This window comes from Notechis scutatus, chromosome 1, assembly GCF_049901735.1.
Source record: "Notechis scutatus isolate UNSWTSFEM ecotype Mainland chromosome 1, rNotScu1.2, whole genome shotgun sequence".
NCBI classification, from domain to species: domain Eukaryota; kingdom Metazoa; phylum Chordata; class Lepidosauria; order Squamata; family Elapidae; genus Notechis; species Notechis scutatus.
Genome location: NC_142009.1, coordinates 217,350,375 through 217,377,393, shown reverse-complemented (window position 1 = coordinate 217,377,393; position 27,019 = coordinate 217,350,375). Strand labels below are relative to the sequence as shown.

The 27,019-nt window shown below is 36.8% G+C and overlaps 1 protein-coding gene across 5 annotated transcripts in view; it reads right to left on the bottom strand.

The window, feature by feature from the left end:
• SEMA5B (semaphorin 5B) overlaps positions 1 to 27,019 on the bottom strand; it is a 487,556-nt gene that overhangs the window by 159,299 nt on the left and 301,238 nt on the right. For all 5 annotated transcript variants that reach the window (XM_087950222.1, XM_087950223.1, XM_087950221.1 and 2 more), the window contains one exon: positions 8,269 to 8,368. In XM_087950222.1, coding sequence (XP_087806348.1) covers positions 8,269 to 8,368 — 100 coding nt within the window. The remainder of the gene's footprint in view (positions 1 to 8,268; positions 8,369 to 27,019) is intronic.

Here is a 27,019-nt window from a genome sequence, read left to right as displayed (position 1 = left end):
CAGAGAGTTCTCTCACCTTCTGACATTTAGATGCAAGGTAATACACTAAAGAAACAAATAACAACAGTATTCTACCAAGAGAGGGTTGCCAGGTCCAATTCACGATGCTCATTTTAAACTTAAAACTCCTTATTGTAACGAGACCAGGTTATCTGAGGGATTGCCTCTCTCAAATTATATCGGCTCAGATGTCTCTGATTCTCTTTTTAGATTCAGCAGACAGGGCATGTTGTGGATACTATCTGCCAGGGATCTACATTTGGCAGAGTCCCAGGTAATGAGCCTTCTCCTACTGTGGCATTATGTAACATTCATTTCCTCCCCCAGTCTTTAGCGCCATCACTTTTGACGTTCCAGAAATCCATCAAGACCTGGTTATGCCCTAAGGTTTGGTGGGGAGATGCGATCAAGGACTTGTTTAAATGACTCTGCTATTGAGATGGCTGCACTCTGTGTGCATTTGGGATATATTTTTAGTTTTAATTATTTCCATTTTAATGCTGATCTTTTCCACTTTAAATGTCTGTTTTCATACATGTATTCTATTTTTTTTACTATTGTACACCACCAGGAGTATATTCTTATAAGATGGGCCGCTACATAAATTTGATGATTAAATAAATTAAATAAATAAATAAAGACAGCCAAATGGACATTCACAACCAAGTAGTAGACTTTGGATCAATGGGGAATATATCTTTCAATATTTTTTTTTTAATAAAGATGATAATATATAAATGTTCCCAGAGTTAAAAGTGTAAAAGATTTGTCAGTTGCTGAATAAATTACAATCAAGACTGTGTAGTTTATCTCAGAAACAGTTTAAATGGGCCTGTTATTAGCTCTTGAGTATTGAGATGACAATGGGGAAGATAATCAGCTATAACTTTTTTTTTCCAGGAAAAGTTACATCTACCTGCAAGGGGAAGTTGGACCACGTAGATGATCTAGAATTTAATTTATTGTAGTAGATCCTGATTTAAATCTCAGTTAAATTATCATCAGCATGATACCAAAAGATCAGTCCCCATCCATCCATCCCCCCCAAATTGGAAGATATCCAGAGAGCTGCTGGGAAAAAGGGGGTTTATGATCTACATGTATTAAAGCTGAAAGGATATCCTGATGCTGACATGCTCAGAGGCTAAAAGAAAATTCAGCATAGATATCCATAGCATTGGTACATGGAATGTCAGAAGAATGAAATTTCATATGGCCAGAACAAAAATGGCAAAACACAGCCTTTCTGAGAATCAACAAACTGTAATGGTCACTTTTCACATCAGAGGATCATCAGATCTACTGCAGGCAAGAAAATCACAGAAGAAATGTAGTGGGCAACATTATTAGAGAAAGGTTGTCAAAAGTCAATGCAATCTAAGAACTCAGTGAATCTCAATTCGAGACCAAGGCAAGCCAATCGATATTAGGGTGATTCAAGTTGATGCAACCAGAGGCAAGGGAATCAGAAAAGGAACACATCTATGATTATTTGTATCACCCGGCCACAATATCAACAAGATAGCATAATAATTGTAAAAAAACTGAAGCTGGAAGTAAGCAGAAAAAATGGAAAACTGGTCATAGTGTACAGAATTAGCAAGGGTCAAAATAAGAAATTCTGCCATAAATATGCTAGTGGTGTCATGTATTCTCTCCCTTTCTTTTTCTGCCTTTCTGCCTCTGCATTGCTTTTTAGATACAATTTCTTGTCACTTTTTGTTCTTAAGGGGAAGTCTTAGCAAATTCACCTTAGCAAATTTCCTCTATCTATACAATCCTCCATAAGTGTGATTAATTAAATAAGTAAGTAAAATCTATTACAATTTTGCCTTCCACATTTCTTGAGTTACTTTCACTGGGTCAACAGAAAGGCATCTCAATTCTTTTGGTTGTTGCATTTCAGGTTATTTTTATTTGTTTCATCTTTAATGAGGCCATCAAATTCAATACCGAATTCTTCAGACATTCAATTTATCAAATATAACCCAACAAATCTATGACTGATCTTTACCATATCCTGTAATAAAAAATAATGCAGAGGCCATATCTTGTCCTTCTGACATTTTGTTTTCTTTGGCTTACATTGTAATTTTGTGAGCAAGAGATCATGATCTAAAATACACTCAGTATCAAACCTTCTTTTTGCTGATTGAACGGAATTTCTTCACATATTTTTAAAGGTATTTGTTCTAAATATTAATCTATTTGTTTTTTCTCTGGGTCTCCTTCTTTGTTTCACATGCCAATATCACATTTTTGACTTTTTCCAAATTTTATTTTAGTTTTCACAGAATGGAGCTATTCCAATCTCCTGTCATTAGTATGACCCCTTTTGTGAAATTCTGTCAAGGTACTGCAAATTACCACAGAACTGCCCAATTTCTGCTTCCTCTGCACCAGTGTTTGAAGAATAGGTTGGCTTGCCTTGAATTTCAATTGAGATTATTCTGTCTATTTGAGGACATCTATATCCAAGCACTGACTTTTTAATATTTATGTTAATAATTAATAATTCTTTACTTCTCAAAGATTTTTTTAAAATTTTATATTATTTTTATAAATAACTCAAGATGGTAAACATACCTAATATACCTTCTTCATTCTATTCTCCCAATCACAACCCTGTGAGGTGGGTTGGGCTGAGAGAGTGTTTGTATGTCCCAGAAATCACCCAGTGGCTTTCATGCCTAAGGCATGAATTTTGTAAAATTAAATAGTATTCTATAAATATAGTAATTTAAGTTCTTTAACAATATAGATTTTTTTATGTTCTCATGACTGGATCTGTGGAACAGATTGAGGAGGCAAAGTTAGAGGTACAGGCTGGCTTTGATTGCATTTATTACTGCAAGACTAGAATGTTTTTGAAGCTGCTTCAGCAGACTTGGATTAATATACTGATATTGTGACATCAGCTTTTGTGAGGACATGTGTGTGCCTAGCTAGGTTATATATAACAACAATAAGTCTGTGATGACCCAGAGTGTAACACAAACATAACAAAATCCAAAACGTAAATAAATGTCCTTTAATGCTTCCAACTTGGCCCCACTGTTCAATAATTCTCAGTTGGAGATAAAACTTATTCAAAAATAGTCTTCAAAAGAAAGCAATACAGTCCGGACTTAATGAGCAGATAAAGGTGAAATAAAAAACCAAAACAAACTACAATGAAGGAAATTCCACAATAGACTAGGATAAGTAATTACCAACTTCAAGGAGATAACAAGGCACAGTCTGTTGGAAGGACGCCAACCAAGATAACTTCAGACCAAAATAAAACTTTCTTTGTTTCCAGCATTCGCCCATACGCAGGTCCGTACTCGTATTCTTCAGTTGTCACAGCTCCAGCCCATGAAGAGGATCAAGGACCTCTCCTCCTGAATAGACCATGTCTCTCCTTTATCCTCTCCTCCCTGCGTGTCCTAGGATGGATAGGGAGATGGGCCTGGGTGGTCCTCTGACTGCTCAGCCAGCCTCTCCCCTACCCCAGTCTCCTCCACAACCTCCAGAGCCACATTTCCACTCCCTGTCAACTGTTCCTCCTCTCCCTCAGAGTCAGTCTCCACCAGGGGCATGACAAAGCCTTGGTTTATAGCAAAGCTCAAGCAGCTCTGTTGCACCAAAGAGGATAGCTAAGGGAAAGGAGATAGGATCTTCTACAATCAGGCCAGGAATATATTAACAAGGAAGACCAGGGTAGCAAACAGAAGCTATTCAGAGGTGGTATTCAGCTGGTTCAGACCAGTTCTGGCATACCAGTAGCGGAAATTTTGAGTAGTTCAGAGAACCAGTAAATACCACCTCTGGGTGACCCCGCCCACCCCACCCCACCATTACCTCTCCTAAATTCCCTTGTTTTTTTGCAGCTCTGCTGATTCGCATGGCAGAGTGGATTGCTGCACCTCAGCTGAGCTAAAAAACAACACAACTCACCAGCATTGATACAGAGGGCGGTCTTTGGGCCCTGAGCATGCGTGTAAAGTGCGCTCTCAGAACCGGTAGGAAAAAATTTGGAAACCTACCACTGAAGCTACTCCAAAAAAACTGAAAAATCAGTTCTTAGCTAATGAACCTGTAACTGTGTGGAAAAGCCTGGAATATCATTGGCTACAACACTTTCTCCGATTCCTCCCCTTACTGTCAACTGGCAGATGACCTGAATGTGGTCTACCTTAGGTCTGAGAGCAATCACTATCATCTACTGCTACCTACCCCACTTCAGATACAACAACAGTAGCTAATTGCCACTCTCACTTCCTCTATCCCCAGTTTTGCTGCAATTCGTGTTCTATAATGGGGTGGTACATCACTTCACCTGGAATCTAGATGGGTTAGAAGAAGACATCCTTTTATCCAAAGAACAAGCTTTTAAACAAGTGAGTAGAGTTTTCTCCTTTTTAACACAATTATCAGACCCAATGTAGTTTTGGATTGAATGATATTAGGACACAAACAAAAAATAAATATTTTTATTTTAAGAATGACAACTCAGAAAAAGCTTCAGAAATGGTTATCTGTGGTTGAGATTTGTATATCAAAGCTGGCAATTTTTAATGATCTAAAGCAAGCAGAGAGACAAGGAAGGGTAATAAGGTCATATTGCTCCAACAGCACTGAAATGAAAATTTAAAAATAATTTATCTATCAGTCTTTACTTTCCCTGATAACTTTACCTTATTAAGTGAAGTTGTCCCAAGACTTTTGGGAGAGTGAGCCTGAATTCCAAGGTCGAATCAGACAAAAAAAATAATCTAATTCTTAAGGACTAGAACTCTCGTCCAAGACTGCCTAGGAAAACAGAAATGTCTAATTTTTTTCCCATCAGAATCTTACCACCCAAAAAGCTACTAGGGAACTGAAAAAATTATACTGGAAGAGGGAGAGCTATGTATTTGAATTTCTGAAAGAAAGGGAAGATATAAATTTGAGATTATTCCCTTGATCCAGTTTGCTTTTGTTGACAATCTGGAGACATAAACCAGCACACAGACATTTAATTCCTGGGACCTTTCAAAAGTCATACTAAGAGTTGCAACTATTCTTTTGGCCATCAAAATTCCTCAAAAATATATTTCATATATTATAAATTGGCCCGTCCTGCTCATGCTTGCAGAAGAGACCTACTGCTGAATACACCAGGCAAGGAATTTTGGCTGGTGGGATCCAGGACAAGAATCTTTTCTTCCATGATCCCTGCTCTTTGGAATATCTTGCCATAAAAGTTAGGATTTCCTCCTCCCTCCCCGGTTTTTTTTTTTTTTTTTTTTTGAGTCTTCAGGAAAAACCTTAAAAATTGGCTATGCCAACTGGAATGGAGTTCTGAAGAAGCTGCTGGGTAGAGGTATATTAACTGAAAAGGCACCCCATCTCTCCCTTCCAAACTGTTGTTTTTTAGCTTATCTTAATTTTTTGTAATTTTAATCTTTTTTCATTGTCATACTAGTAGTCCTCAACTTATGACCACCACTGAGCCCAAAATTTCTGTTTGTAAGCAAGGCAGTTCATTGAATTGTGCCTCATTTTACCACCTTTTCTGCCACCGTTGTTAAGAGAATCACTGCAGTTGTTCAATGAATTGTACCATCGTTAAGCAAATCTGGTTTCCCGCATTGACTTTGCTTGTTGGAAGCTGGCTGGGAAGGTTACAAATGGTGGTCACATGAACTGGGACAGTACAACCGTCATAAATACATGCCAGTTGCCAAGTTCCTGAATTTTGATCGTGTGACCATAGGAATTCTGCAATGGTCATAAGAGTGAAGAACCAGTCATAAATCACTTTTTTCAGAGCTGTCCTACCTTCGAATGGTCACTAAACGAATAGTTGGAAGTCAAGGACTATCTGTTAATCGTTTTGGTTTTGATTTGTTTTATTGCATTGTAAAGCTGCTCAGAGTCACCATGAACTGCGAGATGGGCAGCATATAAATTTAACAAATAAATAATTCATCAAAAAATACATCATAATCATATAAAAGAAATATTTTATAAATCCTTCTCAGTTAGCAGTGATTTTGCAGAATTTTTCCTGGCATCTCTTCTGGCTGGCTGTTCTTGAACCATCTAACATCCCAGATGACACTTTCTTGTTCTGTCTCACCTTTCTTCTTTTTCAAAAGATGAAAGAGTACAAACTCACACAAACACGGGCAGGCAAGCTGACTCGGACTTCACAGAGTTAATTCTTTGGAACTGATAATGTCCTTGGCATTCCAACACGCTCTGCCTGCCAAGTCCGAATTGATAACAAGTAAAAAGCTACTCACAGAGAATTACAAGGCAGACCACAAGAATCATTCACAACAAAAAACCTGAAGTAAGATTAAACTTACTTGTACTCCCGTACAAAGTTCCAGCCGACAACACAACCACTTTTATCCCCTGTGGGGTGTGTCTCAATGACTCAGCTCATTCTCTGACCCTCCCACGCCTCCTACGTTGCTGCTCACGTTTCTCCCTACGACGCTGCCTAGGATCAAGCCAACATTCTTCCTCCTGACTCCCTGTTAGGGGCTGCTCCGACATGTCTTCCTCCTGATCAATCTCAGGCTGTTCCTCTCAATTGTCTGATGAAACCTGAGGCATTATCAGGGAGGAAGGCATTGCCAGAGAGGAAGGTCCTGGGGAGGAAGGTCCTGGGGAGGAAGGCCCTGGGGAGGAAGGCATTCCCAGTTCCTCCCCCTCATCTTCCAAGTCCTCTTCCTCTAACAGCACAGGCTCGGGAATCGGAGCCACAACACCTTCTGCTACTCTTTCCAAAGAAATACATCTTTTCTCTTAAGATTTAGGGTTTTTTGTACCATTTTTGTTTCAGCTACACATTAGTACAGTGTTTCATCCAGTGGTCTAAGCCAGTACATACGCACAATTTAATACAAACATCCTTGAACATTTTGTTTCTAAGCATCCAGTCTGGGGATGTTCTTATCTCGACAAGATCTAGTGCATTTGGTACAATTCATAAACATCCGAAATAAAGAAAAAACAGCACAGTATGTGTAATCTTTCTCATATGTTCTTTATCAAAAAGAATTTATGTGATTTATGTTTACCTCTCCACTAGACACACACTGCACAGCATTAGCTCTATCTCTTGGTAATATCACATTGCTACCCTTTAATTGCCATTTCCTTGCTCTTTGGAAATGTTGTCCTTTCAGACAAACGAGGAATTAAATGCTGTTTTTAAAACTCTCAAAAGGAGATTTAAAAGATCTATAGCCTCAAGGGAACCTGAACGATGAAGCCAGATCCAAAAGGCAAGAGTGTAATATCAAGGATGGAGCATTCCATACATTAGATACTGAACTTCTTGAGTGGTAGTGTGGTATTCTACAGTTGTCTGAATTCACAATTACAGTAGGTTTTGACAAGCCCCCAAAAGCCAGTAATAAACCAGAATGTTGCGAATGGACATTCAACCTTTTTTTTTCTGCAGGGCAACATTTTTGCAAGAGGAAGACTGTATAATGCAATAGGCATTGAAAAGATTTAAGAGCCAAGAAGAAACCTGTTGATATCTTAAACAACTCTCACAAATCCTTGGATAATCTCACCTATAATATGAAGATTGGGCTATTTCAAAGAGCTGCTTTAAATGCTACTGTGATAATTTTTCAGGCACTTTGAGTTGCAGAAATACTAAGAATGTAGGAAGGTGTGATTTCAGTTCTTAAACGCTGTCAGGATATAAATGCTACTTATGAATAAACTAAAGACTACTAATTTTATGATGGCATTATTAGTAATCATAGGTTATGCAAAAATTATGGGGGGAGGGCATAATCCTTTTCTGCAAAGTGTTCTAGCAATAGCACAAATGATCATTCTAGTTCATTTAAACTAAAACTTCTCCAAGACAAAGAGCCTGACACACTAGGGCTATACTATGTAACTATGTGAACATGTTCTCCATTAATGCGCTGAATTCTTTCTTTCATCTAGTTCTGTTTCCATACATGTGGACACCACCTCACTGAGAAAAGATTTTATAGCCTTTGTGATCTGTGGGAAATGACAGCTTTTTGTTTCATTAATTCCTCATTTTACTTACATTTCCCCTCACAAGAATGACTGGCAATTTTCTCCTCTTCAATATCATTACTGCATTTCTAAAACCTTTCTACATAAATTAAGGCTTTGCTTTAAAAGCAACATGGAGTGTGCTTGCAGGCTGAAAAAGCAATCTCTTTTTGCAGACGGTAACGTTCAGGCAATGAACTAGAGAAGCAATCTTGCTCCAATTAAAAGGTTCTAATTTACCTGGCTCCAACAATGAGTTGATTCCTATTGGCATCTAGAGCAAGCTGAGAGAAGTCCCATACACCAGAGTATGTGAAATTTGAAACCCAAGGCTTCAGATCTGCAAAGAAAAATGAAAAAAGATAGAGGAACAATATCACTGGTGAGCAACATTTCCATATGGCATTCAACTAATGGATCTCCAACAGAGTATTGTTCAATATGTGGATAATTAACTATCTATGAAATTCCACTTTGCTATAATGGGGGGGGGGGTGTTTTCCACCAAGGTAGCAGCTACTGCAGCAAGATTTGTCGGTTGTCTAATTAATTCAATTCAGTTTTCTAATTAATTCTAATAAAGTCAATTCAATTGTCAGTCTTCTAATCTACGTAGTAGGTAACGGAAAGAACTGACGGTAGCTTCATATCTTACCATCATAGGCTGGGCAAAGGTTATTCAATGGCAGAAGTTTTTGTGGCAATCACTATTATTCCTGTATAAAACTGTTTTTAAACAAAAGAAAATCCCACAAGCAAGAATAGGGAATATTCATTAGAAACTATAAAAAGATGTGGAGCTCTAAATCTTTAATGCAAGAGACTTTGGTTTCCTTGTGTTGACAAAAATATTAAAATGTTTGGACCTCCATCCTCTCTGAATGGCAACTTTCCTCTAAAATTAGCCATGTATCAGGTTATCCTATTAAAAAGATAAATGGGACACAATTATTCTTAAGGGTTAGTCACAAGGAAATTTGAGGAGATAAGGCTTTCTGTGCACTCTAAGATTAAAAACAAAATTCCGCACTACCACATATAAACGTAAGACATACAGTTTTATTAAAAGCCTTCAAAGTGTGCTTCAGTTAGCATTTGGTTTATAAAGGATGTGACCAAGATGGAACAAATGAGGAAGCAAAAGAAAACAACAATAACCCAGTGTATTAATAGAAAAGATAACGGTTTCAAGATAATAGAAATTCTGCTCCTTTCCTGTGTTCCAGTTAGATAGATTTAGTTAAGCAAAAACAGTAGAATATAACATTTCTAAAAGAGATGTTTACTCCAAATCATTTTAAGATGAAGCCTTAATTTTGTATTCTTTGGAAAAAGATAGTGCATGTATAAAAAAATCCAACCCTATGCAACAACATTAAACACATGAACCATAAAAATAGAAATGCTTATGAAATTATTTTCAGGATTATGAACTGATATTCAAAATGTTACCACAGATTGTAGTGTGTATGTGTATTTTAAAGGCATTGTTTCCTTTGGGAAAGAAATAATCCAATAAAATTAACTTTTAAGTTGCCTTATCATTACAAGAATAGAGGAGGTTTTGGCTTTTAGTTTTTTCCATGGTATTATAAGTAGTATAACACTTGTTTATTCAATTTATATCTTGTCTTTCTGCTCAGATGAGCACTTAAGGCAGCTAGTATAATTAAAACACACACAGGCACAGTGTAAAGATTAAAACTAAATGCTTCCAATACTAAAACTATTAACAACTAAAAAAGCTTGATTAAAAAAGATGGGTCCTTACAACTTTTTTAAATGCTGAGAGAAATGGGTCAAATTTTAAGGGAGCTAAGAAGGTGACCATGGGTGCGTGGGTATGTCTGTGTGGTCCGTTAAAGGGGAAGATTTTAACATTGATTCTTAATGGAAGAAATGTTATCTTAATCCCCTGGGGACCTCACATTTAACAAATGAAATGAGAAATCCACATTTCAGGATATCATATGGTACTTGTATTTTGCAGTGTTTAACAGCCTTCCATTTTACACCAACAACAACTATTAGATATTTTTCATGATTAGTCCCACAGAAAAATCATGACAATACTAAAAGACGGGGGACATCTAAAACACAGATAATTGTCATCAAATTTGTTAGGGCCCAAACCTTAATTGTGGAAGAGCCCCTTGTTATAGTTGCTCCTTGTGACAGTTGAAAATCACCTCCATTTGTTCAAAAGGAGAACTTCCAACCCCAATCATGTATTTCCAGCTAATTTGGACATAAACTGTTCCAACCCATTATCAAATTTAGGCCATATTTTAAAGTCCTATCTGCTTATCCGTCTTGGCTGAATGGTAAGGAGCAGTAGAATCTATTACTAATTTTCTAATGGCAATTTTACTCAAAAGCTCCCAATGACTTGCAGTACTACAGATTCACGTGAAAGGGGAACTTAATAAGGTTTTATTACCACCAGTAGTCCTCAACTTACAACCACAATTATTACCAGAACTTCCATCACTAAGCAAAATGGTTAAGTGAATCACTATTTTATTACCTTTGTTGCCATAGTCATTATGCAAATCTGGCTTCCTCCACTGATTTTTCTTGTCAGAGGTTGACTGGGAAGGTATAAATGGTGATATATGAACCTGGGACATACCAATTGTCATATAAACATGCTAACTACCAAGCGCCCAAATTTTGATTACATCAGGGGTCCCCAACCACCGGGCCACGGACCGGTACCGGTCCATGGAACATTTCCTACCGGGCCGCCGGTTTGCTGGGCGCCGCCATCTTGTTTGATGAGAAAGTGCTTCCGGGTGAGCTTTTCCGGTTGGAAAGCGGCGTTTGGGTCCTGAAGGAATCCTCGCGCCTTAGTTTCATCGAGGGGGGGGGCTTCGAACGAAACTAAGGCGCGAGGATTCTTTCAGCACCCAAGGCAAGGCGAGCCGAGCGACCATCCCGAAGCCGTCCCGAAGCAAAGCCCATCGACAAAGTTACAAAGGAGGAGTTGAAGGTGGCGGGGAGAAGCGGGGGACAGCTGGCTGGCCGGTCGCTCGGCTCGCCTTGCCTTGTCATGCGTGCTGATGCCGGTACCGGGCTGCGGATCATTTCATGATGCCGGTACCGGGTCGTGGCACAAAAAAGGTTGGGGGCCACTGGATTACATGACTGTGACAGTTGTTAAGCCACTGATTGTAAGCCACTTTTTTCAGCACTGTAGTAACTTTGAACACTCACTAAACAAGTGGTTGTAAGTCGTGGACTACCTGTATATGATACTTCTTGCATATAAAAATTTCTGTAATCGCCATGATGCAGTTCACACAGAAACTGCAAAATGATGCATTTTAAATGATTTTAAAATGCATGATGAAGGAATGCTGTAGGAGTTTTGAATCCCATTTGCAGAAGCCAGAAAACCATCAATAGCTAAAACAGGAGAGCCATGAATTTAGCAGTGTACTATATCATAGGCGGAAACCTGTGATTTACCTGGCACATGCAGCTCCACCCCATACACCAAAATTAAGCTGCTAAAATTTGACAAAATGGTTGCTTCTACCAGCACATTTTTTTTTGTTATGTTCATTTTGCAAACTAAAGGATAAGACTGGAAGCAACTACAGGGAGGCCAGTTGCTTGAATGCCCAAATGTTAACCATCTCTCCCTCAATTGTTGTCTTCTAGAATCTCCCTACTCCCTTTCCTGCCCTTAAATCCTCTTCCTGTAATGTTATTGCAGTCTCCTGTGATTCTCTGGAACACTGGGAATCTAGATGCCAGATATAATGCCAATGTGACAAGCCCTGCACAAAATAGTATTGCAAATTATTATTCGCAGGTGTCCTTCAGCTATTCTTAATATAGTACGAAATAAGTCATGAATATCAATTACTAGAGAATATTCAAAAACAACGCTATTAGAGAATAGCCAGAAATTTCATTTTTCTTCATCCAACCCATGAAATGTATGTATAAGAATCCAATGAACTCTCACATCTTTCTTGGAGAGAGAGACAGCTTCCCTTATCTCAATTTCTTTATTTTTTTCTTTTTGTCCTCTTTTAGAGTAATGCCTTGATTTCGACTAAAAGCCTTTAAAGAAAACAGACCTTTACTTAACTCCTTATAATCCTCATAAAAATTAAAATTAAATAGACCCCTTTTCTGGAAGAAAGCAGGAAGCCTTGAAATGAATACTCCATGCCCTTCCTTTACTTTACACAAAATAGTATTTAAGTTTCTCTATCAACCATGAGAATTGATTGCTTATCATACTGCAGGCCCCCAATAAATTATGTGTAAACTTCCTAATAAATTCCCTTGCCACTGGACAAAATATGAAGTGGCCCCATGACTTTTAGTCCTGAGATTAATTGTCTGACTACTTTAAAATCACTAAAGTTCTGACATAAAAGTTCTATCATACACATTAGTCCAAATTTATCTTAAAGGCTTTTACACAGTACCAGCTAGTTATTTCTCATTATCCAATTAAAAAACTAAGGAAGCTGTTGATTACAGCCTCTAGATCTTTTAAGTGGATAGAACTGTATATCTGTTAAATACATACAAATTGCCATAATCAAAATACCGTGCTTCAAAATACTCAAGACCTGAGACAGATGTCATCAGAAATCTTGGGTTCATGTTGGAGTAATTTCAGTGGTGCGATTCAACTGGTGTAACAACTGGTTTGGTAAGAACGTACTTCACCGGAACCGGTCCAAACCGGTAGAATTCCATCCCTGAGTAATTTTCTAGCCATTGTCCTGCTCTGAAAAAGATAAAATTTATTTGAGCAAGAGCCAGTTCCTTAAATGCCATGATATTCAGTTTCAGAACTCTATTTTAGCGCTCACATTGGACACATAATTTATTTCTTCAGTTATTATAAAAAGCAAGATTGGTGTTCAGGAGTGTAGAATAAATATACTAACTGTATCCTCCACTTTCCCTTTAATGTGTAGTGGGCCATGGCTCATGGTACAGAGCTTTTCAATCAGTGGGATCTTTTGGAATGTGACAAGACCTGAGAAACCAGAGTTCTGAATCCCATGGAGATGCTTCATGGATAGAGGAAGCTCTCCACACTGCTTTTGCCTTCTCCATAAAAACATGAAGAATATGCTCATTCTTGTTCCCCTGGAATATGAGTAGAATTTCCACATGTTTTATTGTACCTGAGGAAGGCTAATCTGGAGTGTCACTGACTGCAAATATATTTTCCACTTCCTCAAATTCATAACTCTCCCTAAAATCATGTATGTATTAATATATTTATTTACATTTTCTCACTGTTTCTCTCGTTTACCCACTACATGCAGCAAGCTCAACATGGCTGGACTAAAGAGGCATATGGAGAACTTAATGATAAAGAAAGTTCTACTGATTATATACCATTGCAGTCTCAGTCTATAATAAATGAGAGGTAGTTTATGCGACAATATTAAAATCTGCTCACACATTCCAACTGTGAAATTTCCTTATCCCTCACTTTCAAACACAAAGGGAAGAAGAGGTTTGGAAAAGAACATTCTCAAGAGTGGGAAAAAGAAAATTGTACAATGTTTTCTGGTTTTCAGTGTGTGGGATATAAGACATCTATTATCCAATGTTTGATATTTATTTATAAGCATTAAAAGGGAAGATGAAGCTAGGTCATGACTTATGTCCACTAGCAAATGAATGCATTTTTGATATATCAGATCTGATCAGTAATATTTATGTACATTGTATTTTGTTTAGATTACTATGGCATATTTCACACAAACCTGTCTTTAAAGTGTCTTTAGGTTTTTAGATGGCTCACCTTCAATTGTTCAATAAGGAAGAGCATTAATGCTTACAGCAAATACTCATACTTAACACCCTCTGCCTTCAGGCAGTTCTTTCCACTGCTGTGGGTGGCTGGCCTAGGGCCTCTGGGGAATGAGGGCCGTTTTTGAGGTTATATTGTCATGTGGAAGGAACAGACCATAGTCTGCCATGCTGGTCCAATGCAAGTTGGCAGATATGATCAATATTAGTCAGGGGTATCCATCTCAGCAAGTATTGTGGGCCCAACTGACAAATGAAAGCAGGACCATATTGGCTGGAAACATGTAGAAGAGGCCTTCATACTGCAATGAATAGACAATGGCTAAGATGATGATGATGATGATGATGATGATATGCTCATTCATACCTTTTCAACATGCTGATAAATCCAGATCTTACAGTTTGAGCCTTGATCATCAAAAGTTACGTATTCTCCAAACAATATTTATGATCCTTGGATGAAGCACCTCTAACAGGATACTTCCTAGTCCTGAAATGCCTTCCCATCATATGTCATAGAAAGTCAGATTTATTTTATTTTTTGTATTAGTTACCCAATATATAGTCAAATACCCAAGGTATGAAGAGAGGTTTTAAATGTCCTTACATTTGAGTAATCATGTATAGAATCTAAATGAAAGTTCATATCATCACTGCTTTCAATTGTTTCTACAATTTTCTTACAACTGAGAAGAGGAAACTTTTTATTTCCAACTCAAAGGGTTGAAGTACCTTTCAAATCTGTCTTAAACTTATATGGAACATCCAAAGCTACTTTATTGCTGAAAGTCTGTGATTTATGAACTGTCAACATAGACGGTGATACCTTTCTTCTGAAGAGGTTAGAATCCAATGCCGAAAGGAATAATGAAAGTAATAAGAACACCTTGAAAGACATGCTGTAAGAAATCAAAAGGCCAGAACACCTAAAGACTTAAATACAGAGAATTGACAGCACCTTTAGCAACTCCTTTAATTAGTCTTCAAGCAAAAGATTTATATATCAGAGAACACTGTTATGAAATAAGGCTGATTCAACAATAAACACTTTGGCAATAAAACAAAGCATATTTGACATACTACTGGATGTCTGCCAGATCCAGTGGTTATAAATCAATCCTTCAATTGCAAATCTATGGCCACTACCAGAAACTTACTAGTCCCAAGTTACATGTCACTGAGTATGTGTACCTATTGGGGAAAACCATTCAGAAAGCTAAGAATGGTTGTATATTCTCTTTCTCAAGACTCAGGCTCATACCTCAAGGAAAAGCAGCAAAGCTAGGAAAGCCGTGGCTGTGAGTGTTCCGATCCGATCGCAGAGCCAACAATCGGAGAGGTAGATAAGGCTTTTTGCTGAGGCGAAAGCCTCAAGCTGCCTGGGGAGTGGCAGGCTGCGCTAATTTACGAGGGAAAGTGATCGGAATGGTAGATAAGGCTGTTTTGTGAGGCGAAAGCCCCAAGCTGCCTGCGGAGTGGCAGGCTGCTAATTTACGAGGGAAGCTGTTTTAGAATTGTTAGTTTTTGTCTAGATCGATGGGAAAGCCTGAAAGCCGAATTAGATGGTGAAGGGTTTTAAAGATCCAACCTGAATTTGAGCAAAGCCGTTCGTCAGGGAGTGCACAACCTCTTACCACGAAGGCTGAGCTAAAACTGGTGGACGCTGAGGAGGAGTCCCGTGGAGGAGGAGGAGCGTCCCGGAGTTTTAAGCCCAGCCTTTCCAGAAGAGACTGAAGCATCTCCCATTTCTGGATGCTCTGAACAGCTCATGGGAGAATTTCAACAATCAAGATGAATATATTACCCAGAATTTTTTATATTTGTTTCAAACAATTCCAATTAGGCTTGGAAAAGATTACTTTGAAGATTTAAATAAAATTGTGTTGAAATATATATGGCAAGGTAAGAAAGCGAGAATAAAGTTAAAACTTTTGCAAGATGCTAGAATTAGAGGAGGATTTGGTTTGCCTAATTGGGAGTTGTACTATCAAGCTACAAATCTGATGTGGGTTAAGGAATGGATAACACTAATACTAGATTGTTGACATTAGAAGGACATGATTTGTTGTTGGGGTGGTATGCTTTTTTATGGTATAAAGAAACTAAAACACAGGAGTATTTTAGAAGACATTATATACGGGAGTCTCTGTGGTTAAACTGGGAGAAGATTAAAAGACAATGTTATTTGAAAATTCCAGTCTGGTTATCGACTATCGAAGCATTTTCTTATCCTATAATATACAAAAAGGAACAAACAGTTAGATATGGTGAAATATTGGATGAAAAGGGTGAACTCAAATCTATACAAAAACTAGAGGAACAAGGTATGAAGATGAATTGGTTTTCATATGTGCAAATACATTCAAGGTATGATAAAGATTCTAAAATGGAAGGTTTCTATGATAAATTGACTGATTTAGATAAGATTTTGACAGGTACTAATGAAAAGGTGATTAAAAAATTGTATGGATATTTATTAGAAATTAAATTAGAAGAAGAACAAGTTAAAGAAACTATGATTGCTTGGGGGAAGAATTTTGGATATGGGATCGATTTAGAGAAATGGCAAAAATTGTGGTCTCAAAATTATAAAATGACAATGTCAACAGCATATAAAGAAAATTTGTATAAGATGTTTTACAGGTGGCATTTCCCCCCGACAAGAATAGCAAGAATGTTCAAGAATAAATCCAAAAAATGTTGGAAATGTCATCAGACACCTGGCTCATTTTACCATATGTGGTGGACTTGTGCGGATGCTAAAAAATACTGGACTAAAATCCACATGTGATTGGAAAAAATGATAAAAAAAAAACATATAGACTTGAAACCAGAGATATTTTTATTGGGAATTTTACCTGATACATATAGCAAAGATTTGAAATACCTGATTGTAAATGTATTAACAGTGGCTAGGATTGTATTTGCTAAAAACTGGAAAAATGAGAAAACACCATTACAGGAGGAAATCATTAAGAAAATATTGGAATGTGCTGAAATGAGTAGATTGACATTTGAAATTAGAGAACAAGAGGATAAACAATTTTATAAAATTTGGGATCTTTTCTATCAATGGTTAGACAATAAAATACAGTAATGAAATATGTAGACTTTTAGAAAATAATAAATATATAAAGATGTACTTCTTTCTTATTATATCTACAAAATGATTTTAGGATAGATTTGGGATGATAATATGAACTGTTATAAAATAAACTAAGTAAATTATGATTATCTTGTAAAACATGAATGAATAAAAGTATAGTCAAATAATTGATTAATAATGATACTAAGGTATTTAATTTTTGATTGAAAATATGAGATTATATGCAATGTAATTGTAATTGAAGACTACGAAATGGAAGCACAAAACAATTTGTAAACCAACCGGCAATTTAAAAAAAAAAAAAAAAAGAGGTAAAGGCAAAGGGGAAGCTCATTCACTTACTCTTCCCACTTTTTCAAAAAACAGGCCATAGAGTAGCATCAAGACATCCCTGGATATGCCTTTGTTGCCCTCAAAAATAAATAGATGGACAGATGAGGGTGTATCAGAAGGAATGGCAAAACCTGGGGATGGAGTCAAAAGAGGAATCAGCCCAGAGTCTCTACAATGTCACAAATGGACTAAGAAGCCCCTTTTGAATTCCATTGAGTCTTATATAATGCCAAGGTAGTGCTCATGTTAGCTGAGTAGATTCTTGTGCAGTCATGATAAGTTTAATTGGAACTTCACATATGGTCCTGGTCTTTTGCGCCTGATTTTTCTGGGGTGGGGTGGGGGGTGGGGAGCATGTAGCACTTTGAATTCAGAGAGAGAAATAGGTTTTGGAGTACATGTGGACACCTGTTGGCTATTCTTTAAATTAAATATGACTTTACCAGGATTGTATAGCAATTGCAGGCAGCCACTATTGGAAAAAGATGCAGCTGCTTTAAATAATTGCTAATAGATGCCATGTCAGTTTGCCTGCATATTTCAGCATCATTTCCCTTTGAAATCCAAAGTGCTGCACAGCGCTAATCTCATTTTAAAAGTCAAAGTATGCCATCCTGTATTGAAATAATAATTCAAAGTAACAATAATATACTTAAAGAAGGAGAAAAAATGACTTATTGAATTACTGACATGTCTGGGAAACAAGTTCAATCTACCCTTCATCTTTTGGGGTTTTAAGCTTTATATTCAACAACCTATCTACATTTAGTAGGTGATTACATGTAGTTCACAATTAATGTCTTCTGAAAAGCTAATATCTTAGTTCAGAAGTTCATTTTTTTCAAAATACATAATGTCATACTGAGATTCCAAAATCATGTTCAGTCTAAATTAGACTGGATCACTAACTAAGGACATATCATAAAACTATTGCAAAAATGACACAGTGGGAATCAAAGCCAGATTGTAGATAGCTTTCGTCCAAAATTAGTCTGATACTTTTCAGAGAATTTGCAGTAGCCAAAAGCTAAAAGTGAAAATTCCTACATTTTAGGATATGACATGCTACAAAAGGGAGTATGGCCACCTTTAGTCATTTTTCATTCGACTCTTCCATCCAATCAAGCCCTACCTGGGTTTTAGCATTATAAAGGGATTTCCTATCTAAGGAGTGTCTGGGTTGGGGTTTGTTTTTTGGTGGGGTGGGGTTAGTTCATAGAATATATGAACAACTTATCCCCTCAGTTCTGTTTCTGAGATCTTGCTTATATGTCCTGCCTGACATTGGGCTTGGTTATTTGAGGAATCGCATGTCTCCCATAGCATCTGCCTGGTTCTTTCAATCCTGCAGGGCTGGTACACTTCAGATTCTTTCAGTTAAACAGTACCAACTACTGGGACTTTGGAATGCAACTTCTCTACAGCAGTACCTACTCAAGATTCCTCCCAAAAAAATCCAGGAGTGGTCCCCTTTCCTCTTGTCTAGAAGAGCCATGGAAATCTGCCTCTTCACTGAGGCCTTTGGCAAGGGAAAGTGAGATCACACTTGCCACCTTTTATCTTTACTTGATTTTATTTTTACTTGTTATGAATTGCCAAGAGTCATGGACAGTCAGGAGGCATACCAATTTAATTAAATATTGTTATTATAAATTGTTCACAGCCTCCATCTAATACTGCATTCGGACTCCATATGTACTTTTCCTTTGTGTTTCCTATGACAAAATGTACATATTATAATGAAGCATTAAACTTTTTATCTCAATGTTCCCTAAACAAAATTCAAAATAAACTATTTATAATCAAATTGATGTAATACATACAAGAAATGCTAAAAAAAACCTTACTTTTCAACCTTTTTTTCAATAAAATCCTATTCATACTTTTCCCAGTCCCACTAAGTCTAACGAGCTAACTTATTTATTTATTATCCCCAATTTAAGGTCTGAATCAAATCACATAATTGATCATCCTTAATTTTTCTTTATTCAATGAGAGGGATTCATCTTGAATATTAAACATATAAAATATTGATAGGTATTGCCTTGATCTACACAGTCTATAGAAAATAATCTTCCACTCATTGGAATTGTGGTCTGCTAACATCATTTTTTAAAGATTTATTTTCACTACAGGCAGGCAGTAACAAAACAAGGCTGTATTAAACATTCCAAATCTAGGCTCAGATTTTAACTATTTATTACATTTCTAATACAGCCAATAGTTGAGTTGACATCCATTATACGAACCATATTTCATGAAAACCAGCATAAAAATTTCTGCAGAAATTTTTCTTCCAATATAGGCTGTGTCTATGGGGGATATTTATATTTATGACTTCCAGATTTATTGTTTTCTCTCTCTTTTTTTTTTTTTAGTTACAAGCAGCGTGATCACCCACATTTCCCTTTCCTTAACTTTACCATTCATTCTTTTCCCTGTGTGGTTGATTTCCTCTTTAGCTTCCTTTTGATTCCCCTTCCAGCCTCTTCCCCTTCCATCCTTGCTTGGAGTCCTATTGCCTCTGATCATTAAAATACTTTCTTCCTTTCTTTAAAAAGCTCACCTTAAATTTTTTAGCTTGTGGTTAATTCTCTGCATGAGAGGGATTTTATGACTGAATGACAGTTTCTCCAGACTTATCTCATTCTAGAGTTCTTCTTAGCTCAGCTTTCCAAATTATTTCTATCAGCTCACATCATGGTTTATGCTAAATAATTAATAATAATACCAGAGCACCACTTGAACACTATCATCATTGATAAATTCACCATCAATCAATTGCAAAAGGCAGCTTTATTCGAAACAGCTTATATCCTGCTTATATGATACTTCTAACACCATCAAACACCCACACGTGACTATCCCAGGTCCGTAGGAATGACTTGATAGATGGACAAAAATGGCAAATACAGTCTGAACATCTGGCTGTCTGTGACAGACCATACTGAACAGAAAAGAGACATGGGAAGAAAAAGTATTACATGATCAGTACATTAAAAAAAAACCAGGCAAAGCAGATATTAAAAAGACTGGCAATGGCTAAGGGCCAGAAAATTGAAGAAACAGATCAATGAATTAATTCTCCCAGAACAAGAACAAGCCTTAAAAATAAATACATACAAAGCTAGAATTGAGAAGACAGCAATAGACAGCAAATGTGGTCTCTGCAAAGAAATTGAAGAAACAGGAGATCACCTGGTTAGCTGTGGCAAGATCACACAGACATAGTGCATTGGAAGTTATGTAAGAAATACCATTTGCCTGGAAGCAAGAACTAATGGAATCATAAAAGAGAAAGAAATAGAAAATGAAGAAGCTAAATTGCTTTGGGACTTTAGAATTCAAACAGACAGGCACTTAGTACCTAACACCCCTGTTTTAACAATTGTTGATAAGAAAGACACAAAAGTTTGGATAGTGGACATGCAGTAACTGGAGACAGCAGAATATATATATATATAAAAAAAGAACTGGAGAAAAACCACAGAATACAAAGACCTTAGAGCAAATGTGGCAAAAGAAAGCAAAGATAGTACCAATAGTAATAGGGACCTTGGGTTCAATCCCAAAATACCTGGGACACCACTTGAACACCATCAGTCAATTGCAAAAGGCAGCTTTACTCAGAGCAGCTTACATCCTGCGATAATACTTTTAACATGACTAAACATCTGCCCAACTCAACATATAGATAAAAATGTCAAATCCAATCTAAACATCTAGCGGACTGTATGACAAATCATATTATAATACAAATTAATTTAATTAATAAATATAATATGCGAATAATCTCAGAGATAGGCACTGAAAAATACTATTATATATTGGCATGTTAGTGAATTTTTATTCTAACTTACTGACTTCTTTCTTAAAAAAAAATAATTTCTCCCAACTCTCCAAAGTCACATAGAATGGTTTCAGATGTGGTTCCAACCATGGAAGGATAACCAGCTTTCTTTCATTTTAATTTTATTTTCATATTAACAACATTCCATCTGGTTTTGTAAATGGCTAGAAAATCTGTAATAAAATGCCTCAGGATTTCTTTCTGCCTGCCACATGGTAAAGCATAACCCTACTGTGGTTGTTGATTCTCAGTCATTTATTTGTCACCAAGTTCTTTTCACTTGTGAAGTTTCCAAAGCATCAAAAAGGCAAAGATTGTGGTCTATTATTCAGTGCTAAGAAAAGAATAAAGCTCATAGCATGAAGCTCTCATACATTTTTCCTTGCTTCTCTTATGGGTTCTTGAGGGGAAAATATATGCTTATTGGATGATAGCTGTTCCAGCTTACTCTGCATGTCAGAAATTACGACTTACAGTAAGGTGGCAGGAACTGAAGTATTTTTCTGACTGATGAATCACTCAGTTTTGACTGGTTATATTTGAGGGCAATCTCATCTATCTGTTAATCTGACTTTATTATTGTGTTAAAAACCAACAGGGACAGAAATAAAGAAATAAGGCAAAGCCTCAAACCAGCCAATTCTTATACTACTCAACAGACTTTCTGCATTTAAGCAAAATGTCGCCCAATCTTTAAAACAAGCCTATCACAAATCCACAGTAAGGCTGATGAATACTCTGCCCTATTTTGTGCTCTACACAAGCTTTTTGCAGGTTTTTTTTAAAAAAATATTATTTATCTGTGGAGATTCTCAGTCATTCAGGTCATGGTTGTCCCAAAGGTGCTTTATCCAAAGGCAACTGGACTTTGTTTTTCCTTGAAGATGTTTCACTTCTCATCCAAGAAGCTTCTTCAGTTCTGAAGAAATGAAGAACAAAATCCAGTTGCCTTTTTAAAAAGCACCTTTGGAATTTTTTTTTTTTTGAAAATTTTATTTGGGTTTTCACAAAAACAAAATACAAATAAAACATCTTTTTTGAAAATAGCATGGTCCCAGGTTATCACTTCTTCATACAGACACAAAACTCAATTTCATGCTCATTTTTATATTCTATTCCATATCTTATTACCATTTTATATTTTCTACATAGTTTTTCCCCTCTTCTAATTTTCTCAACTTTGTTTTGATTATCTCAATTCAAATCATTATATTTATACTTTTGTCTGTCCTGTTACAATTTCACATTATCTTTTCTTATTAAACAAATTTTTCCCTGTAGTTACCAATTAGAGTATGACACCTTTATATCCTTTAATTTTATCCATTCAAGCTCTTATTTAAGCTTCAATGTATAGCTTTAAGTTTATAGCATTCAATATAATACATAACTTACAATCGAATTCTGCTTGGTACATTCTTAAAATAGACACTATATTCTTAAAAAGAAAAAAATTATATATATATATATATATATATATATATATATATATATATATATATATATATATCAATAAAACACATTCCATTCCAATTCAATTCTATCATTAATATGCATTAAAATCTTAACATCTTTAACATTTCTTTTCAATTGAATATCATAATTCCTTGGGAACACTTATAAACTTTCCATAGTTAATTCTTTTTTTTTTCATATTTCTCACTTATATTTTTATAAATCATTACTAATAATTAAAAATGTTCCCTTTTAATTCTCTCAATCATTTTCATTCATTTATTTATTAACAAACATCCCACTGCATTACAATAAATATTTTATCCATCATCATATTTTCTAAAGTTATTTCTATTTGTAATATAACAAAGCTATCTTATGTACCTTTGCAGAATCCCTTTTACAATTAAATTTTCACCCATTATCTCTAAACAAACTTATGGTTACAATCCTTATATCTTTTCCCTGTTTCTCCATTTCTTGTTTCTGTCTTTTACAACTTCTTTTCTTTGCCTTCTTCCCCCTCTTCTTCCCCCTCCCCTTTTTACCCCCTCGTCTCTCTACTTCTAACTCTCTCATCTGTAATCCCCTCTTCTGTTGCTTTCTAATATTATACTTATCTTTCAAATTATTCTTCTTCTTTTTGGTTGTTTTTTCTAATCTTAAACCTTTCACTCTCTTTCTCCCCTTTTCTTTTTTCCCCCCGCTTAAAATTATTTGATCATTAAAGATGGCTTCTTCTTTGTCCCAATCTTCTTGTTCTGCAAGCGTTTCTTGTTGCTTCTCATAGTTCCAGATCTCCATTTCTAAGAATTGAAACACGAAGCCAAAAGAACTTCTCCCTTCTTGTGCGTCTTCTTTCCATTTTTTAAGTTCCGTTTTCAGTTCTTCTAAGAGTGATACCATTTTAAAAAACTTTTAAACAACCACCCAGTTAATTTTAGTCATCTAGATGCAAAAACCAAAAATCACCAAGTAATTCAAATAATCCAAGGCTGTTTCTACTTGCTTCTTTTTTCCACTTTCTCTTCCTGGGGTTCTATTATTTTGTTACCAAGTTTCCATTAAAATGTATCTTTGAGGAATCTTGTTAAAATTTCACTGTAAGTTCCTTTTAATTACAGTTCCATTCCTTAATTCCAGGCAGTCTCCACCATTTTTCCAGATCCTGCCCTTCTATTCTTTTTTTTTCTCCTTTCCAGCTTTTAAAAACTTTTAAATGTCCAGAAATCCTTATTTATCCCTTTGACTTTTATTTTCAGCTTAGATGCCTATTAATGTCAAAGTGGATTTTTCCCCCAGTTTCTTGCTTAAGTCTCTTAGCTGTCAGTATAAGGAAGGGAAGAAAAAAAACCTAATCCTTTCCCTTCTTTCTCTCCTTCGCAGCTTCAAAATATTTGGGAACAATGTTGTTAAGTTTAAATTCCAGGGTACCTTATTTGTTGCTTTTGCTGTTTGACCCGGTCAACCAAAACTTTCTCTTCTTATCTTCCTCCTACACATTCTTTTCCGGTCGAGTTCTTCTTTGTGGTGGCCATTTCTGACCACCACTACAACCGCCTTCGGGAAAGGGAGTAATGGCCAGCTGGGGAGGAGAGATGCGGCTCTCCTCAACCCTGCAGGCAGTCTCCCCCCTCTTCACCACCTCTACGGGGTGGCTTAGCCTCGAAACCAGCCAGCTCGGGGCGCTCCAGCGGTGAGCACAGATCGAAGCCTCAGAGAGACAAGGTTTCGGTCTGTCACCGAAGAAGCTCAAACTGGAAGTGCACCTTTGGAATTTCTTTTATCCCACTTTAAAGCTTTGGGCCAGTCACTTTCTCTCAGCCCTAGAAGAAGTTGAAGTCCACACAGCATAAAGTTGAGAAGCATTGTCTTAATTTGTGCTATGGATATGAGAATCTAGTCTGCTGCTGGCATTCAAGCAATCTCCACCTTTGATATTGCTGTAGGTACAGATCCTAAATACCACTCTACAGTACACTAAGGTTCCTCAGCACCAGGTCTCTATATATTCGAAGAATATTATTATTCCAATAATATTACTTCAGGGACAGAATCAGAGGGGCTAAAGGAAAACCAAAGCAGAGCTCAATCTGTTTTCCTTTAAGTTTGAGACAGATCACTTGTTATGTGCAGCGAAACTTTTTTTCTTTTACCACAGCATCTAAAGCACACCTTCCCCCCCACCACCAAATTACAACAGCTTCTTCATTAAAAACAGCATTGGAAGTCTTTTGTAAAAAATGGGGAAAAGGAGGCTTCGTTATATAGCAATGTAAATTGATCATATCTAGGAAGAGTTGCAATGTTTGCAAAAAGGTGGGTACAGATTCCTGTGAAAACTTCATTGTGTTTGCAGGTGAAGCCCCTTTTATTCCTTCACTTTGCTTCCAAGCTCCAAATATCCTTGACTGGAGACAAAAAACTCCCACACAAGCAGTTACAAGAAAGAGGAAATGCCATTTAAATTATAAAGAGTAAAAAACAACACAAACCAGGAAAGATAAGGGCTTGAAGACATCTACAGATATCAGAACACACACTGGGAAGGACACCAAACTCAGAGAGGAACAATAAACTAGAGATATTTCCACGCTTTGTTTCCAGCACTGGCCCATACACATGTCTGGCCTCTTATCCAGTTGTCATAGCTGCAGCCCATGAAGAGGATCAAGGCCCTCTCCTCCCCAGTAGACCACGTCTCTCCCTTATCCTCTCCTCCCTGCGTGCCCTAGGATGGAGAGGGAATGGGTCAGGGTCCTCCTCTGACTGCCCGGCCGGCCTCTGCCCTTCCCCAGCCTCCTCCACAACCTCTGGAGCCACACTTACACTCCCTGTCAGCTGTTCCTCCTCTCCCTCATAGTCAGTCTCCACCAGGGGCATGACAGCAGTTGTTTCTGGAACAAAATATGAACGTATTGCTTATGGTTTATCATTTTCTGCACAGTATATTTCAGGCTTCTAAGTCAGCCAGTTTGGTGTACTGAACAAGTCACCAGGCTAGAAAACAGGAAGCCAAGAGTTCCAATCCCGCCTTAGACACGAAGCCAGCTGGGTGGCCTTGGGTCAGTCAAACTCTCTCAGCTCAAAGGAGGAGAAGGCAATGGCAAACCACAACCAAAATCTTGCCAACTACAAGGATGTATCCAAGCAGCTGCAAACATACACTCCCCCATTCATCTGGTTATCACTAAAATTATATCCTGAAGACCACAGAAGATACATATCTATGCCCCCCCTCCATTTTTCTACTGATAATCTTATCTATGCTTGCTTCAGAAGTAAGACAATTGTTTCAGTGGAGTTTTCTTACTATTAAACAAGCATAGAAATGTAGCAGTACACCAATAATAGCAGAGTACTTTATTTAAATAAAATAAAATAAAGCAGACCGGCACCTACACCTGCACTTCTATTTGAAAGGCTGCCATATCACATAGATCAGCTACCTCTTCTAAACAAGATTTGCTGATAAAATACACTAGTTATGTTTCTACTGCCTACCTTAAATAGAAGAATTATCTTCACCCTTTCAAGCAACAACGGTAGCCAAAAGTGAAATTCCCAAATAAAATTCAATTAACAAATTTTAAATAAAATGAACAGTCTCTCCAAGAACCTGACAATCTAGCAAGTTAATTAGTGCTATGCGCAGTTATTGACATGTAGGAATGCCCCACAGCACTTTTAAGCAGTTTAAGTCATTTTTAGATATATGTTTTAAGACGAGCTCTAAAAGCACATGATTAATCAGCACAGAGAAAAGGACAGATTGCTCAGGCTTTTCATTGCAAACTGCAGTACATTTTGAAAAACTGTCTGCAAATTAATAATGATGTAGAAGTAAAACTTATGGGAAACTATATTTAATTTATTTTTACATTCCCTCCCCCCCACCTTTAATGATTATTGAACAGAAATTAAAAACATAAAATAACATCACAATAAATACATATCAGCAGCAAAGGTGAAAACAGTTAATAATTATCCTGATTTTTGCTCCAACGCAAAATTCCATAAAATCGAAGTCTTGCAATTTTATTGAGTATCTAATAGGCACAGATTATGTATCAATAACTACAGTGAAAAATAATAAATTCTTCCTTAATTTGAAGAAAATAGTACACACACATACACACACACACACACACCAATACCCATGAATAAGAAGCCTTGCTATTGTTTTGCTGTCTTTTTTCTTTAGTTTCTTTCTTTCTTTGGTTTAAATAAATAAAGGCCAAAAACAAGCAAAGTAAATTTTGCCAAACATGATACTTCCAGGAAGTTAATGAAATGTCTTCCTGAATTCCTTCTCCTTCAAAGAATGAAGGAAAGTTGTAGCAAAATGAAGGGAATAGGAAGCTGGTGACAGAAGTGTCAACACCCAGTCAACATCTAAAGCTGTCTCCATGGGATCTTCACCCTCATATCTGGTCTTCTTGAACCCT